We start from the raw sequence: 14,307 nt of genomic DNA, 5'->3' as shown, positions 1-14,307 counted from the left end.
TACACATTAACAGTGCTGTACTGTAACTGTACTGCAAGGGCAGTGCTAACTCTTTGCTTTCCACAGGGGTCTTTTTTTGGACCAATACAACACTTTTGGATGATGGACAAGTAAAAAAAAAAATGCAAAAAAACTCATAAAGTGGTCTTGCCAAGTGAACCAATAATACTATACATTCCAAAGTCAAATAATCGGTCTGAACAATTTCCAAGTTGCCAAGTTCCAAACATAACATGCAATAATGGAAAATACAAGGGATAGGTGTAGTCCTTTTTTTTTTTTTTTTAATCAAAGTAGGCCTTCACGTCTGTGGTGCAAGCATGCTCATTGTAAACAATGTGGTCCAGCCTTTTCAAACAAGTGGAAAATGACTGGAGGCGAAGCAACTAATGAGGGCCCCTTTTGAGACAGCTTGTCTAACACATATGCTGTTTATAGTGGCTTCCTACTGAAGTAATACAGGTCCAGGCGAGATAAGGGTCAACTGTTAAAGTTAAAACAACACAAGAGTGTTTCAGAATGCCTGTCACTGTGTGCACCAGTGTCCTTAGGTGATTTGTATCAGACTCCTGGTAACAGTAGGCCTACACACTTTTGAATGCAAAATGGGGAAATGAAAAGAAGAGAAATTTAAAATACCAAGAATGAAAAACAAAACAAGAATAAAAATCCTTCCACCGACTCTATTGCATTCCTTTTGACAGTGAACACTTTTCATTTTGGCCGAGAATCTCGATGGCACCAGTCAGAAGGTAAATAGAGGTTTGTAGGCTACTCACTCAGTCCATCTCACTCACTTCCTCACCATCCTCAAAGAAAGTAGCCTAGGTTAGGCCTACTCCTGAAAATGGGAAGAAAAGTGGCAGTTAGACACACACGACAAGATATCTTCAAAATAGTTTGTACCGTATATATTAGCTATATTTTAAGGATATTAGAGAATATTTCAATATCTTAAACCACACTTTTGGCAACACTTTTCTATGTATTTTATTTTGAAGAAAGCGCAGTGTCAAGCGTCCCGGAAGTCTTAATTTGTAGTTTTCTTGTTTTGGTGTTTCTTCTACTGCACATGCGTGTCATGCACGTTGCTCAGCACGAACAGCATGGCGGTCACCGTGCATGAAGACATGGAAGGGGTTGAGAACGAGCCAGTTCGCCCAAAAGTTTCAGATTCAAAGGGAATTCTCAAACAAAACAGGGAATTCCTTGACTTTTTCTGGGACATAGCAAAACCTGAACGAGACATCAGGCTGAAAGCCATTGAAGGGCTGATTGAATACCTAAAGAAAACCGAGAAGGTAACTTGCTAACGTTAGCGCTGTGTGTATCTTTACTGACAACTGAGGTTTTTTCCACCCAGTCCCCATCACTATCTGACTACCTGACTGATATCACTTTGTTCGAGACGTTTATGCTTGTATTTTTCTGTTGTCACTGGTAATGGCATCTTGTACATCAGTATGGCAGGCTAGTTGCTGATTAGCCTGTCAGGCTCAGTAACTTTAAACACGTGGGTTAGCGAAGCTTGCGCACATCGTTCGTATTTGGCCAACACAGCTAGCTAACCTACATATTAACATACCTTAAGGCGATGTTACACACTGACAACTTATTAGCATGGTGCATACTGTTCCAAAATGTATTTAACCTCGCATCATCTCAAGCTTAGCTTATGCAACGTTACATTGTGTTAAGTGTGGCCCTGTGTGTGTTCATTACCAGTCAGATGAGCTGCAGTATTCGCTGAAGAGACTGGTGGATGGTCTCTCTCATTCCAGGGAGGATGCGCGAACAGGATACAGCTTAGCCTTGGCTCAGGTGAGTTTGTTTCATTGTCGATTGACCAAGATATTGCACATGACCGACTGTGCTACATCATGACATGATAGACATGTAGCCATTAGCCCAACACACTGATGTAGGCTTTAGATGTGATGTTAGTTGTACCATTGTAAAAAAATTTTGCTGGGAGAAAGGTGCATCTTGAAGTTGTACTTCTATGTATCCCTGTAGCTTCTGAGTGTGTTTGAGGATATCCAGCTGCAAACAATACTCGACCAGATTAAACAGAAAAACAACCTACAAGGTCTGCAGAAGGTGAGTAAATAACGTGGCTGAACCAGTCTAGGCCATCTATGTGAGGCTATTGATTTGTCTGTGCAGTCATTTCTGTCTATAACATTAATATCTATATACCTTCAAACAGAAACAAATCAGAAATGTTGCATTTGGGAACTTCTTTGGTGTGCTTGCCCTGTCGCAGTCTACACGACTGTCAAAGGTAAGAGCAATATTGTCACTGTTCACAGAATTGCAACAGTTTTGGGCCCACGTTTCAGTCTGTTGATCAGTCAGTTTAACTGAAGGTTGCAGTCAGTGGCACGTGTTTATTTATGTTTTATATTTCCATTTCTTAGCAGACTCGTTTGTCCAAAACAACAAACATTATATTCTAATCAAGGACCAAACAAAACACATGAGAGGTTGCTCACCCTTCCTTTCAGAATTTTCAGAGAAACTCCACACAGTGTTCCATTTTTGTTTGGAGGACAGGCTGCCCCCAATTTGTTTGTTTCAGTTTTTTTTTTTTTTTACAGTGTACTAACAGGATAGGCATCTAATGGATAGTGGGGAGATGTTGGCTCCAACTTAAAAAACTGCTAGAAAAAGGATCCATGAAGCATTAAGCAGTTACTCAGCGATTTATAGTTTGTTCATTCATGTGGGACAGTGCTTGCAACAGAATGTGTGTTAACCTCTCTCATGTAACCCCCCCCCCACCCCCGCCCCACCACACCACCACCCCACCCACTCATCAGGAGCCTCAAGTCCTGCTGGAATGTGTTCGCCTCCTGCAGCGCATCTCTCAGTTCTCAGAGCACCTGCGGGACCTGCCAAGGAAAACTATGGTGGACCTCTTGGCTGAAGTATGGGCTAACCCACATTTTATAATTTGTTTAGGTCTGTCAGTGATTAAACTATTATGGACAGCGCACACTCAGTGAAGGCACTGTAAAAAATGTATAAAAAAAAATAATTAATTTGTGTCCATATGTTTTACAGTCATTGCTCTCTGTTATGCTTGTGTTTGTTATGGCCTTTATGGCAAGTAAAAGTTTCTTTTTTCAGGTATTTGTGGGATGTCTATGGTGGAGACAGAAATTATCTGTGCCAAATCTTATGTTTATTACCAATAGACCATAGTGACTGTTTATTGGTGATACATTAGAGTTGTATACTGAAATATGCATAGACAAAAATATCTTCACCTCTCTTGTAAGATGGATAGATAGATACTTGATTTATCCTGATCTAAGTTCAGGAAGAGCGAACATGAGCAGTGGCATCCCTTATCCTGTAGCTGTGGTGTATTTGATTTCAGCACCTTGGTCTACTGCCGTAATTTTTAAATGTGCTCTATAAATACATTGACATCTTACATCTGTGGTGTGACTAACTTAGCCATATCGTAATTGTATGTATATATGTGTGCGTCTTCGCAGACGTCTCAGGAGGTGTTTGAGGAGATGCTGCTGGGCGCCCTGCAGAGCGACCTGACCTCTGCCCTCAGCACACCTGAGCACCTGGAGCTCCTCCTGGTGGCCATGCAGAAATTCCCCGAGGTGCTGAAGCCCAAGAAGCTCAAAAAGCTCCTGGGTAGCACCACGGTCATCACAGAGGAGAACATCCCCAAGTGAGTGTCTTGCATTATAAAGAATAGTCAGTGAGTGAGTGACTTCAAGAAAAGTCAATTAGAACAGTCTTTTAGTTACCTTACCTCATAACACACATCTTGCCATATATGTAACTTTTAATGAATGTCTGAATAGGCTGGTGGATGTTCTGAAGACAGCAGCTAACTCAGTCCGGAAAGAGCGGCTTCTTCCTCCTGTGGCTATTGACCTTCTGGAGGTGTCTTTGCGGGAGGACAGATTTGACCTTTTCTGGAATGACATTATTCTGAAGGGGCTGATGAATGAACAGCCAGGTCCTTTACAGTGAGTACCACTAAGGGCATTTCTACATTATTTGGATCTGTAACACTTTTGTTATGATTATTACGCCTTTCACTTACATTACTCTGGTGTTTTCGAGCCCCTGAAACGCATAGATTTGGAAGCGCTGTTTGCCATAATTTCATTTGAAATGTAATGTCATTACCGTTTTAATATAAACGGGCAAATCCACAAGATTCTGAAAATGAAGATTTAAATACACACATTGTCTTCATGTTTCCCTCCCTGATACGTCATTCTCCTATCATGTGACTATTCTCGGAAGGACCCTGGAAAACAAGAAATAAGCTGTGCACTTATCCATGACTTCCAACACTACACACATGGATAACAAATTAAATGCTTTGCTTACCTTGCTGTCTTGGCTGGCAGCTGTTCAGTTAATTATGCATTCAACGATGCTACAGCTGCCTAAATATGCAGGAGGCAACAATAATTTGAGCATTTTGACCAATGGTAAGGGTCATGGGATATGTGTGTACACAGTGTAGTCTGGACAGAGAGCGGAACACACTCTTATGGATGGAGATCGTTTGAACTCCATTTTAAAATGAAAATGAACGTATTAGTGTACATGTAGCCTAAATCCACACCAACCATAGCAAGCTGTTGTCATAACATCTTGTAGGCTGAAACAGCTGTATATGGTCATTATATTTGTTCATGAAGAAATGGGTAAGCTTCTCCTCAGATTTTTGTGTTGTGTTCACAGTTACATGTGCTTCCGTTTGGTGGGAAGTGCCCTGACACATTTGTCAGTGGCACAGCTTCGCCAAGTCCTGTCCAGTGAGGTGATGAGGCATTATGGGGAGCATGTTGTGGTTGCTCAGGTAGGTCATGACAATCAGACATAATATGCTCATGAAGGCCAACTTCAGTTTCAACTCTTTCATGCTAAAATTCTCCAATTTTTGCCAGTGGCAGTTTAGAGTAAAACATTCATGTTCTTGTTCTGTTTTCCGCAGCAACCAGATCGCTTTAAGATTGCCCCAGAGATGGACGTGTATGTCAAGCAGTTCTTGCAGGGCTGTGCCGACCCAGACAAGCAGCTGGCAGTCATGGTGGGCTTCACCCAGCTGACCAACCAGGGTTACCCTGTCATCCCCTCCTTCTGGAAGGTGGTGGAGTGCTTGCAGCCGGCTGCCCTGGAGCGCTATGTGGACTGGCTAAAGAGCATGTTCCTTCAGCCGCAGCTGGAGAACCTCCTGGACTTCACCACACGCCGGCAGAGGGAGAACCAGGAGGCCAGTGCGAAGTAAGTGTTCCTGTACTGATTACCCCCCCACAAACAAAAAAAACGTCTACTACTGAAAGCTGTAATTACATATCACAAAAATCACAAAAAACAAATACATTTATTTAACATCTTTGTCATTTGTTATGGTTCTTTGTCCTTGTCTTCTAATTTATCAAGATTTTTTGGAAAAGTACAGTAGTACGTAATATGTAGCAGCTACTGTAGTTTTGGCTCAGTGTTTTGATCTTGTTCACAAAGAACACGTTAGAATAAAGGGCCACTAATGTAAACCGTGTTGTCCTTCAGGAAGAGCGATGAGTCGGTACTCCGTCTGCGTAAGTGGATTCTTCCCCGGCTGACCTCCATTGTGGAAAACCATCAGGTGAAGAAAGAGGAAGACTTGGTCATGGACATTGCCAGGTAAAATATGTTGTCAGGGATCAGATCTCCCTTGCCAATCCTGTACATTTTGTATTCAGTGGCAGTTGTAAGATGGAAGGTCATGGCTCCTTTGCACAGCTTGGTTTTAGGCCTCTACAGTGGGAAGTGTTTTTGTTTTTGTTTTTGTTTTCTTGTCTGAATATGATTTTTTCCAGATTAGGGATTCTTAGTTGCCCACCCATGATTGGTAGAGTAGGGACGTTACGCAATGTTTTCCAAGAAAATTTGATGAAAATAAAATTGACTTCCTCAATTAAACAGTGATTGAAAAAAAGGTTTGAGAGATTGGTTGTATCAAAACTTGTTAGTGTTAACTACTGAAATGCTCTTTTACTTTTATTACAGGTTCATTTTCTTCCATGCGTTCTTCACTGCCAAGAAATCAACTCCAGACATACCAGAGACAGAGGTTATGCTATCTGTAGCTTTGGATGGGAAGACTCGAGCAGTGGTCTTCTCCTCTTTCTTTGGGTGAGACTCGTTCTTCATAGAAGTTTGTACACATTTCTGAAATCTTCATCCAAGTCTAGTGATATTCCGTTCAACTTGTGTTTATGAAAAGGGTTCACAAAGACACGTCACAAAGCAATTTAATGTCAAATTCTAAACATAAGAGAATGTATCAGATTTCACACTGGTATAGTTGTAGGATTTGAAAATGAGAACGGCAGGGGTCAAATGCATCATGTTTACAGCTGTTTCTCTCTGCACCAGGTTACTCCAACACCTAAACCACCTCCCGGTGCAGGGGGAGTCCAGTGAAGAGGCTGCCCCCAAGAAGCTGCTCCACGGGGTCACGGCCGACGGCAGCTCGTGGCTCTACTGCCTGGTCCAGTACGGCGACGTGCTCCTGAGCCAAAACAAATACGTCCAGTGTGTCCAGCCCTTCAGTGCAGAGCAGAAAAGCTCCTGGGACGGGTACATCAGTCATACTACTATAAGATATTCTGCTGGTTGGGGATCTGAACTTGCAAATGGAACACTGTAAAGTCACTCCAGACAAACCTAAGTTCACTCTGGATAAGAGCATTTGCAAAATGACAATAAATGTGTTATGTATTGAAATATCTGTAGGTGGGTCTTCCACACTTTGAAGTTATATGTTCTTTCTGGATTGCACAAATACTCAACTGTGCATTGTCCTGCCTCATGTTGTGTAATGTTAAATAGGTTTGGTTGTTGATTGGGCACTGTGGGAAATCCCCAACCTACAGCACAAGGAATTTAAAACCTGTCCTGTGTATATCTGAATTGTCCTCTTCTGTAGCATGATAAAGTCCGTCGAATCCCTGCAAAAGAAAGCCAAGAAGAGTGCAACTCCAGAGGTCTCTGCGTTTCAGCTTCTCTTCCTGCTCGTTGGCATCAACCTTTTCAAGGTAACTAGAAGAAGTTCTGCCATGCTGAGAGGGAAAAATAATTGATTTTGTAATTTTGAAGTGATGTGTAGAGTTTGGTATTTCCAATTCAATTGCTATGCGGTGTGTGTGTGTGTGTGTGTGTGTGTGTGTGTGTGTGTGTGTGTGCAGGCCCCTGAGGAGAGCGTGGACCTCATCCAGGACATCCAGAGCTGCATGGAGAAAGTGAACGCCAGGAAGTCTAAAAGGAAGAAGAAAACCGGTGAGTCAAATCATGGCAGTGCTCGCTAGCTTATTTACCGTTTGCAAATTAAAGGGATGGACAAGGGAGGTGACCGGTGGTGAGTCAAATCATGGCAGTGCTCGCTAGCTTATTTACCGTCTGCAAATTAAAGGGATGGACAAGGGAGGTGACCGGTGGTGAGTCAAATCATGGCAGTGCTCGCTAGCTTATTTACCGTTTGCAAATTAAAGGGATGGACAAGGGAGGTGACCGGTGGTGAGTCAAATCATGGCCGTGCTCGCTAGCTTATTTACCGTTTGCAAATTAAAGGGATGGACAAGGGAGGTGACCGGTGGTGAGTCAAATCATGGCAGTGCTCGCTAGCTTATTTACCGTTTGCAAATTAAAGGGATGGACAAGGGAGGTGACCGGTGGTGAGTCAAATCATGGCAGTGCTCGATAGCTTATTTACCGTTTGCAAATTAAAGGGATGGACAAGGGAGGTGACCGGTGGTGAGTCAAATCATGGCAGTGCTCGCTAGCTTATTTACCGTTTGCAAATTAAAGGGATGGACAAGGGAGGTGACCGGTGGTGAGTCAAATCATGGCAGTGCTCGCTAGCTTATTTACCGTTTGCAAATTAAAGGGATGGACAAGGGAGGTGACCGGTGGTGAGTCAAATCATGGCAGTGCTCGATAGCTTATTTACCGTTTGCAAATTAAAGGGATGGACAAGGGAGGTGACCGGTGGTGAGACAAATCATGGCAGTGCTCGATAGCTTATTTACCGTTTGCAAATTATTACATTATCTTCCTCTGTTGACCGTGACTAAATCACGAGGCGGCTTCACTGCAAACAGCCATGCGTTCACTATGACAACAGAGAGCAGGACATACTATGATAGGAAATACAGTCTGTCCACCAGTCTGTGTGGAGATGTTAAACATGTGCTGTGGTTGGATGTCCCGCAGCTGAGGAGGAGGAGGAGCCCCATTGGGTGGAGGTGCTGGTGGAGATCCTGCTGTCCCTCCTGTCCCAGCCCAGCCGGCTCATCAGGCAGGTCTGCAAGACCGTCTTCGGCCGCATCTGCCCTCACGTCAATCAGGGTGCCATCACCGCCATCCTGGATGTGAGTAGGACCCACAGTGAGAGGAACATGTGAAGATGAGATTACTGCAAAGACAACATTGTGACAATATTCTGAATGTTTTTTTTCCCCCCTTTTAATTCAAGGTCCTTGATCCAAGCAAAGAGACGGAGGATGGTGCACTTGTAGTGACTGATGAAAAAGAAACGGACAACAGAACGAAACGAAAAAATGAATCTGACGACGAGGAGGATGATGAAGATGAGGCAACTGACCAAAAGGTCAAAGGAGATGAGGAAGATGAGGAAGTAAGCATTTCAGCAAATAACTGTGGCTATAACTGATTTTGTTGAACTCTTTTAAAACTATCATTTAGGAGACATTCTCAAGTCCAGCATGCATCACATTCAGCCAGATTTGCACAGTGCTGCATCAAGTCAAATGAGCCTATTATGTCACCCTAACATAATGATTTCCTTTTATAGGAAGAGGAGTCCGACTCTGATGATGACGATAATATCAATGACGACGAAGAAGTTGATCCCAACTTCCGCTTGGAGCTGATGAAAGTTTTGCAAGGCCAGAATGCTATGGTGAGTCTTCTTATTGCTGAAGCACCCTAAATCGTTCTTAAAAAAAACAGACCTGGAACTACAACAATCGTGCCTATTCTTTTGAAATGCTTACGTTTATTTTGGGGGTTCTAGGCCACAGAAACAGACAAGAGTGATGATGAGGAGCTGGATGATGATGCCATGATGAAGCTGGATGGCAGCATTGCCAGTCTCTTTGCAGAACACAAGAAACGCATCCAGGCCAAGAAAGATGAGCGGGAGAAGCTGCGGAAAGAGAAGGCCCTCATCAGAGACTTTAAAATCAAAGTAGGTTCTTCAAAGAGGAGTTTCTCTGTTTCACACCTTGTAGAGTTCATTTAAGTTCTCTTCTATTGAACAGATGGTAGAGCCAATCGATGACTCACTTGGTTGTGTCAAATAACCTCTTTTTGAAATGGAACATGGAGTCCCACATTCCTTATGCTATTGGAACCTTCTACTGTTGTCCTGCACCTTGCTTGAAACTGCAACGTGTTTTGGAATGCTGTGTGTAACCAGGGCTTGTTGTGTTCCTTTGGTCCCCAGGTGTTGGACTTGGTGGAGGTGTTCCTTGACAAGCAGTCAGCCAACCCTCTGGTGCTGGGGATGATCGAGCCGCTGCTAACGGTCATCGAGAGCGGGATGAGCTCCGGCAAAGAGCAGCAGGAAGTGGACTTCCTGCGCAAGGCAGCAGACATTTTCAAGTAAGGAAACGCAGTGTGCTGTGCTAATGTGAGTTTGGCTTCAGATTGACTGTTAATCTAGGGGGAAGAGCCATATGCGAGCTAGTCGGAAAAAATCATGTCATTGCAAAAGAGACATGATAAAGGAAGATGGTGCAGATGCAAATTTTCTGTACTGTTGAAGAGATGTGCTGAATTAACCATTTGAATATAGCTCACATCCATTATGCCATTACAATGATTATTGTATTCACCATTGAACAGGAACACACTGTGCAGGGGAAAGCAATACTGCAAGAATGTGGATGACCGTAAAGCAGAGCTTCATGACCTTTTGGAAAGGTTACTCACCAGGGCGCAGAAGCTCTCCGACTCCGCTGTCGCTCTCTACTACTTCAGGTGAATATGCCATAGCTGAGTTGTGCAATGAGAACACCTGGTGTAAGGCCCAGTCAGGCTTAGCAGGACCGGCTCTTGTGTTTGCACTTAAGTTTTTGTTTTTTGTTCTGCTCAGAGACCCATACTGGTCTGTGCCCAGTAAAACAAGAAGTCTTTCACAAGCTCTAATTAAGTGGTTCTCTAGTTAATATTTCTTTGTGTGTGTGTGTGCGTGTTTGTGTGTCAGTGCTGCCCTGTACATGGTGAAGGTGCTGAGAGGTGTGCCTCCAGAGGGGGGCAATAAGCAGGAGCCTGCTGAGAGCAAGGTAAAGGAAAAAAAGCATTGAACTGAATTGAACTGAAATGTTTGAGATGTACATCATCAGTATAGAATCTGTTGCAGACAAATGTATCTGAAGATAAGTCTTTTCAGGTATGTTTAGCACCTGAGCTGAAATTTTTACTTATGAGCATGACTTTGTCCCAGGGCAAGGCAATGGGGAACCTGGATGTGGAGAGAGTGACTGGTCTCTTCAGGGAGGCTCTTGTTTCCTTCATGACTCGCAGAAAGAGTCCTCTCACTGGAGCAATGTTCATCGACCTCTTCAATCGACTCCCTGTGAGTTACCGATGTGCTTCACCTTTTTACTTGTGTGTGTGTGCGTGTGTAACGAGTTCATAGCTCCCGATACTGGCAGAGGCATCTGAGGTGCATTCAAATTTGCAAACATAGGAGAATGTTTGCAAACAGTTTTGTTAATATCTAGAGTTTGCTGCAAATACTTGTGAACACTTGCAAACAGTCTGAGGAGGTAGTTCTCCGAGATGTGCTGATGAAATGTTTTATCATGTTCTTGTCATTCACTAAATATATCTAAAATATAATTTTTCAATGTGCTGTAGATTTTTAGCAGCAACCTCTTGGATACGTTGATGGAGTACATCACAGGAGGAGTAAGAGAACATCAGCAGGTAAATATAATAGCACTCTCCAATAGGGATCGACCAATTATCGGCCGGGCCGATATTTAGCATTTTTATAATAATTGGTATCGGTCATTTTTTCCACCGATAAGCCGATACTGAAATGGATAAAGAATGAAACGCGCTACTTTGTCTGTAAAGCGTCTCTCACTCCCTGCATTTGCTACTCTGTGGTCGAGAGGATTGTCCCGCCCACTACACCGTCTGATTTGTTAGTTAGCACGAATGCAGCCAATCAGGATCGAATACTGAACACAGAGAATGTTTAGAATTCTCACTGAGGCATATTGTAGACTGGGCTTCAGCTGGACGGAGCTATTTTTTGAAGGTAAGGAAGGTAGGCCTACCTTACATTGCTGAAGTTGCAATGTGAATCATCATCTACAGTGAAGTTACAAAAACACCACTTTGTAAGCTATTGTCTCTTTGATCCGGATCAATAAGTAGCCTAAAGCACCCACCTCCTTGATTTAGCGAATTCCCGATTGATTAGTGCACGTTAGTGATCGCCTACCGTTTACTAGTTGGCCTACAAACTCGGGTGCTGCGCGTCGGGAGTTCTTTGCATCCGCCTCGTCAATTAATTGTTAATAACGGGACACCTCGGCGGATGTTATCCCTTAGGCCTACATAGTAGACAAGACCTAAATTATGCGATAGCGAACGTCTAAAAGTCTAGTTGCTGCTTTTTGACGGACTGTCAGAAAAGACTACAGGCACCCAGGGTCAGCAGTAATTTAATCCGACCTGAACTAAATCGCGTCCTTAGCTGGCTATTACGTGCCTTTTAGGCTCACAGAAGTGTAGCTTATAGCCTACATATGGACACAAATTGCATGCTTAAATAGCCTAAAAACTATTTTAAAACTGTTTTGTTAAACTATTCAACCGTAACACTTGCCATCACGCATGCACCTTTTCCTCTCCCTTTCCTCTCTCGTGCACTCACACATACGATGGCTAAGCATCCTCTTTGTGACAGGTCCCTTACAAGCACATAGCCCATTGTGTATGCCTATGAAAATAATTGCTATCACTCAGCTCTTGGATTAACATGATGCACAGGATTTACACTTGTGATGCAAGTTGATACAATGATTCAAAAAAAGAAAGAAAAGTTAGCTTTTCTTTTGAATGAAAATTTTCAGCATATCGCCATAGCCTAGGCTATCTACCCCCCTTTTTGACAACTGAAATATCGGTTTTACATATCGGTTATCGGCCTCCTGTTTTGGTAATAATTGATATCGGTATCGGCCCTGAAAAAAACATATCGGTCGATCCCTACTCTCCAGAAATAGAAACAGGAATGTATGGAAGCCCATATACTATTTTTGAGAGAGTCGATAGTGTTTAGATAAATTTCCATAGGAACACTAGTTTCCATAGGAATTTCTACGTAAAAATCCAATTTCTTATTTTTCTGAAGTAATTATTTTTTTGTTCCTCCAGGCCCAGGCCTGTGCCATCATGCTGAGGGGTGTGCAGTCCAGAGAGATCCAGCAGCTCTTGGCGGGACCACGATGGACAGAGTTGTGTCAGAAAACAATGGAAAAACTTACAGAAGTATGTCATTTTTGTGTGTGTGTGTGTGGGGGTGGGGGTAGTGTGATTAAATGTCAGTCACACTTTTTGATTCCAATGGAATTGATTTGACTAATCTGTCAGTAGTGATCCTGACCTCGGCCTCATCTAACCCGCTGTGCTCTCCACCCTTTCTTCAGAGTCTTGGCCAAGGACTGGAGGTAAAAAATAAAATTGTTCAAGAGAAGGTCATCAAAGCACTGGAACTATCTCTGTTTTTGGTGAAGAACATTCGTAATCAGGTGTGTATGTTCATTTCTTTAATCTGATCTACTTAATCTGACAGTGAAATGTTCTTAAGGAAAGTTAAACAAACTGCCTTGTCTGTTATTGAGCAGAAACTTGAAGTGAACACCGATCCAATCCAGGTGGCTTTGCAGTCTATGAGTGAAAACCATGATTTCCACAAGTCTGGACAGATGGAGGATCTGTACTGGAGTGTAATGAAGCTCTTTGGAGTTCAGTAAGTTCATATCCATTCGCTATTCTGTACTGTTTAATATGCTTCTAATGGGTTTGTAATAATTTCACAATTTATCATCTTTAAACCCTATTTGGATATTAGTTGAACGCCCCATACGAGTAGCCCTATTTAGATGGCACTAGATTTGTATGTCCGTGTTATTTCGGTGATGCTGTGGATCCCTAAATAGTGCTTTAATGCTTGTGAACATATTGTATGTTGTAACATGCAGTTAAGCTATTTAAAATGCCTGTCACTGATATATATTTTTATTTTTTTTTATTTTAAGAAAACCAAAAATTGTGAAGGCGAAAAAAGCTGACGAAGTGCCAAGTGCTGAACAAACCCCAGAAACTGAGGCAAAAAAGAAAAAAGGCTTCCTCCCCGAGAGCAAGAAGCGGAAGAATCGCAAGATGCCTGCAGTTGTGGAGGGGAAAGACGCCGCCCCACAACCCAGCAAGCCAGCCACTGAGGCACCTGGAGGAGAGGGAGAGCCGGTGAAGAAGAAGAACAAGAAGAACAAGAAAAAGAACAAGAAAAGGAAACATCCGGAAGGAGAGGCAGCATCAGATCAGTCACCTGCCAAGAAGCCTAAAATGCCCAACCAGTCACCTGCTGGAAAGCCTAAAACAGAGGACCAATTGCCTGGCAAGAAAGAAAAAACAAAGCAAAAGGGCAATAAGAAGAAAGGAAATAAGGGAGCTGGTGAATGATGCAGTACCTTCCCTTTTGGGATGTCTTTTTAAGCCTAATGGGCTTTATAGCCTGTTTGTGAAACTTGCTCCAAGGAGCACCTGTGTTTTTGTTTGTTTTGTTTTTATTTTAATACACAAGCTGAGACTGAGCAGCTTAATGTCAATTTATGTGTACTTCACAACCTTGTTTGATGTGTATCTTGGACATGTTTCGGAAAGGTTCATATACATGTGACATAAAATTAATTTAATTTTATGTACAAAATGTGGTCTGTGACTTTTTTTCCCTTGGCTTTGGCCCATAAGTTTGTATGCACATTGTATGAGCTGCACTAAAAACAGCTATCCTTGAATTCCTTGATGTGCTTTAATTGTTCTATAACATGTTGAAATATTGACAATCAGATCCCATTCACTTGCTTGTATTGAAATGTGGATCACTTGTGATACTCAAATTGAAATGGATTAATTATAATCGCGTTAAATCTTTAAAATTAAAGTGTTTACAGCAGCGTTACACATACTGCTAATTAAGAGGATCAGGTATGCGTCAATCCCGCTAAT

General features: G+C 42.6%; 1 protein-coding gene across 1 annotated transcript; it reads left to right on the top strand.

Moving 5' to 3' along the window:
- Nucleotides 1-1,072: 1,072 nt before the first annotated feature.
- On the top strand, nucleotides 1,073-14,003 carry mybbp1a (MYB binding protein (P160) 1a). Its single transcript, XM_048244229.1, has 27 exons — nucleotides 1,073-1,301; nucleotides 1,726-1,821; nucleotides 2,017-2,100; nucleotides 2,210-2,284; nucleotides 2,823-2,930; nucleotides 3,507-3,697; nucleotides 3,834-4,001; nucleotides 4,732-4,849; nucleotides 4,985-5,274; nucleotides 5,563-5,676; nucleotides 6,043-6,168; nucleotides 6,412-6,615; nucleotides 6,965-7,073; nucleotides 7,224-7,314; nucleotides 8,248-8,405; nucleotides 8,510-8,671; nucleotides 8,849-8,956; nucleotides 9,071-9,244; nucleotides 9,503-9,660; nucleotides 9,904-10,038; nucleotides 10,265-10,343; nucleotides 10,505-10,636; nucleotides 10,921-10,989; nucleotides 12,454-12,567; nucleotides 12,726-12,827; nucleotides 12,924-13,048; nucleotides 13,338-14,003. The coding sequence occupies exons 1-27, from the start codon at nucleotides 1,107-1,109 to the stop codon at nucleotides 13,759-13,761; spliced, it is 3,909 nt and encodes a 1,302-aa protein (XP_048100186.1). The 5' UTR covers nucleotides 1,073-1,106; the 3' UTR covers nucleotides 13,762-14,003.
- Nucleotides 14,004-14,307: the final 304 nt, after the last annotated feature.

Source organism: Alosa alosa, chromosome 5 (assembly GCF_017589495.1).
Source record: "Alosa alosa isolate M-15738 ecotype Scorff River chromosome 5, AALO_Geno_1.1, whole genome shotgun sequence".
NCBI classification, from domain to species: domain Eukaryota; kingdom Metazoa; phylum Chordata; class Actinopteri; order Clupeiformes; family Clupeidae; genus Alosa; species Alosa alosa.
This window is presented reverse-complemented; position numbering and strand designations above follow the sequence as displayed.

Bases quoted from the DNA above. Each gene is read 5' to 3' on its own strand.
- mybbp1a (XM_048244229.1), top strand. From the start codon at position 1,107: ATGGCGGTCACCGTGCATGAAGACATGGAAGGGGTTGAGAACGAGCCA. The intron at 4,002-4,731 runs GTGAGTACCACT...TTGTGTTCACAG, and splicing joins GAACAGCCAGGTCCTTTACA to TTACATGTGCTTCCGTTTGG. The intron at 10,637-10,920 runs GTGAGTTACCGA...AATGTGCTGTAG, and splicing joins ACCTCTTCAATCGACTCCCT to ATTTTTAGCAGCAACCTCTT.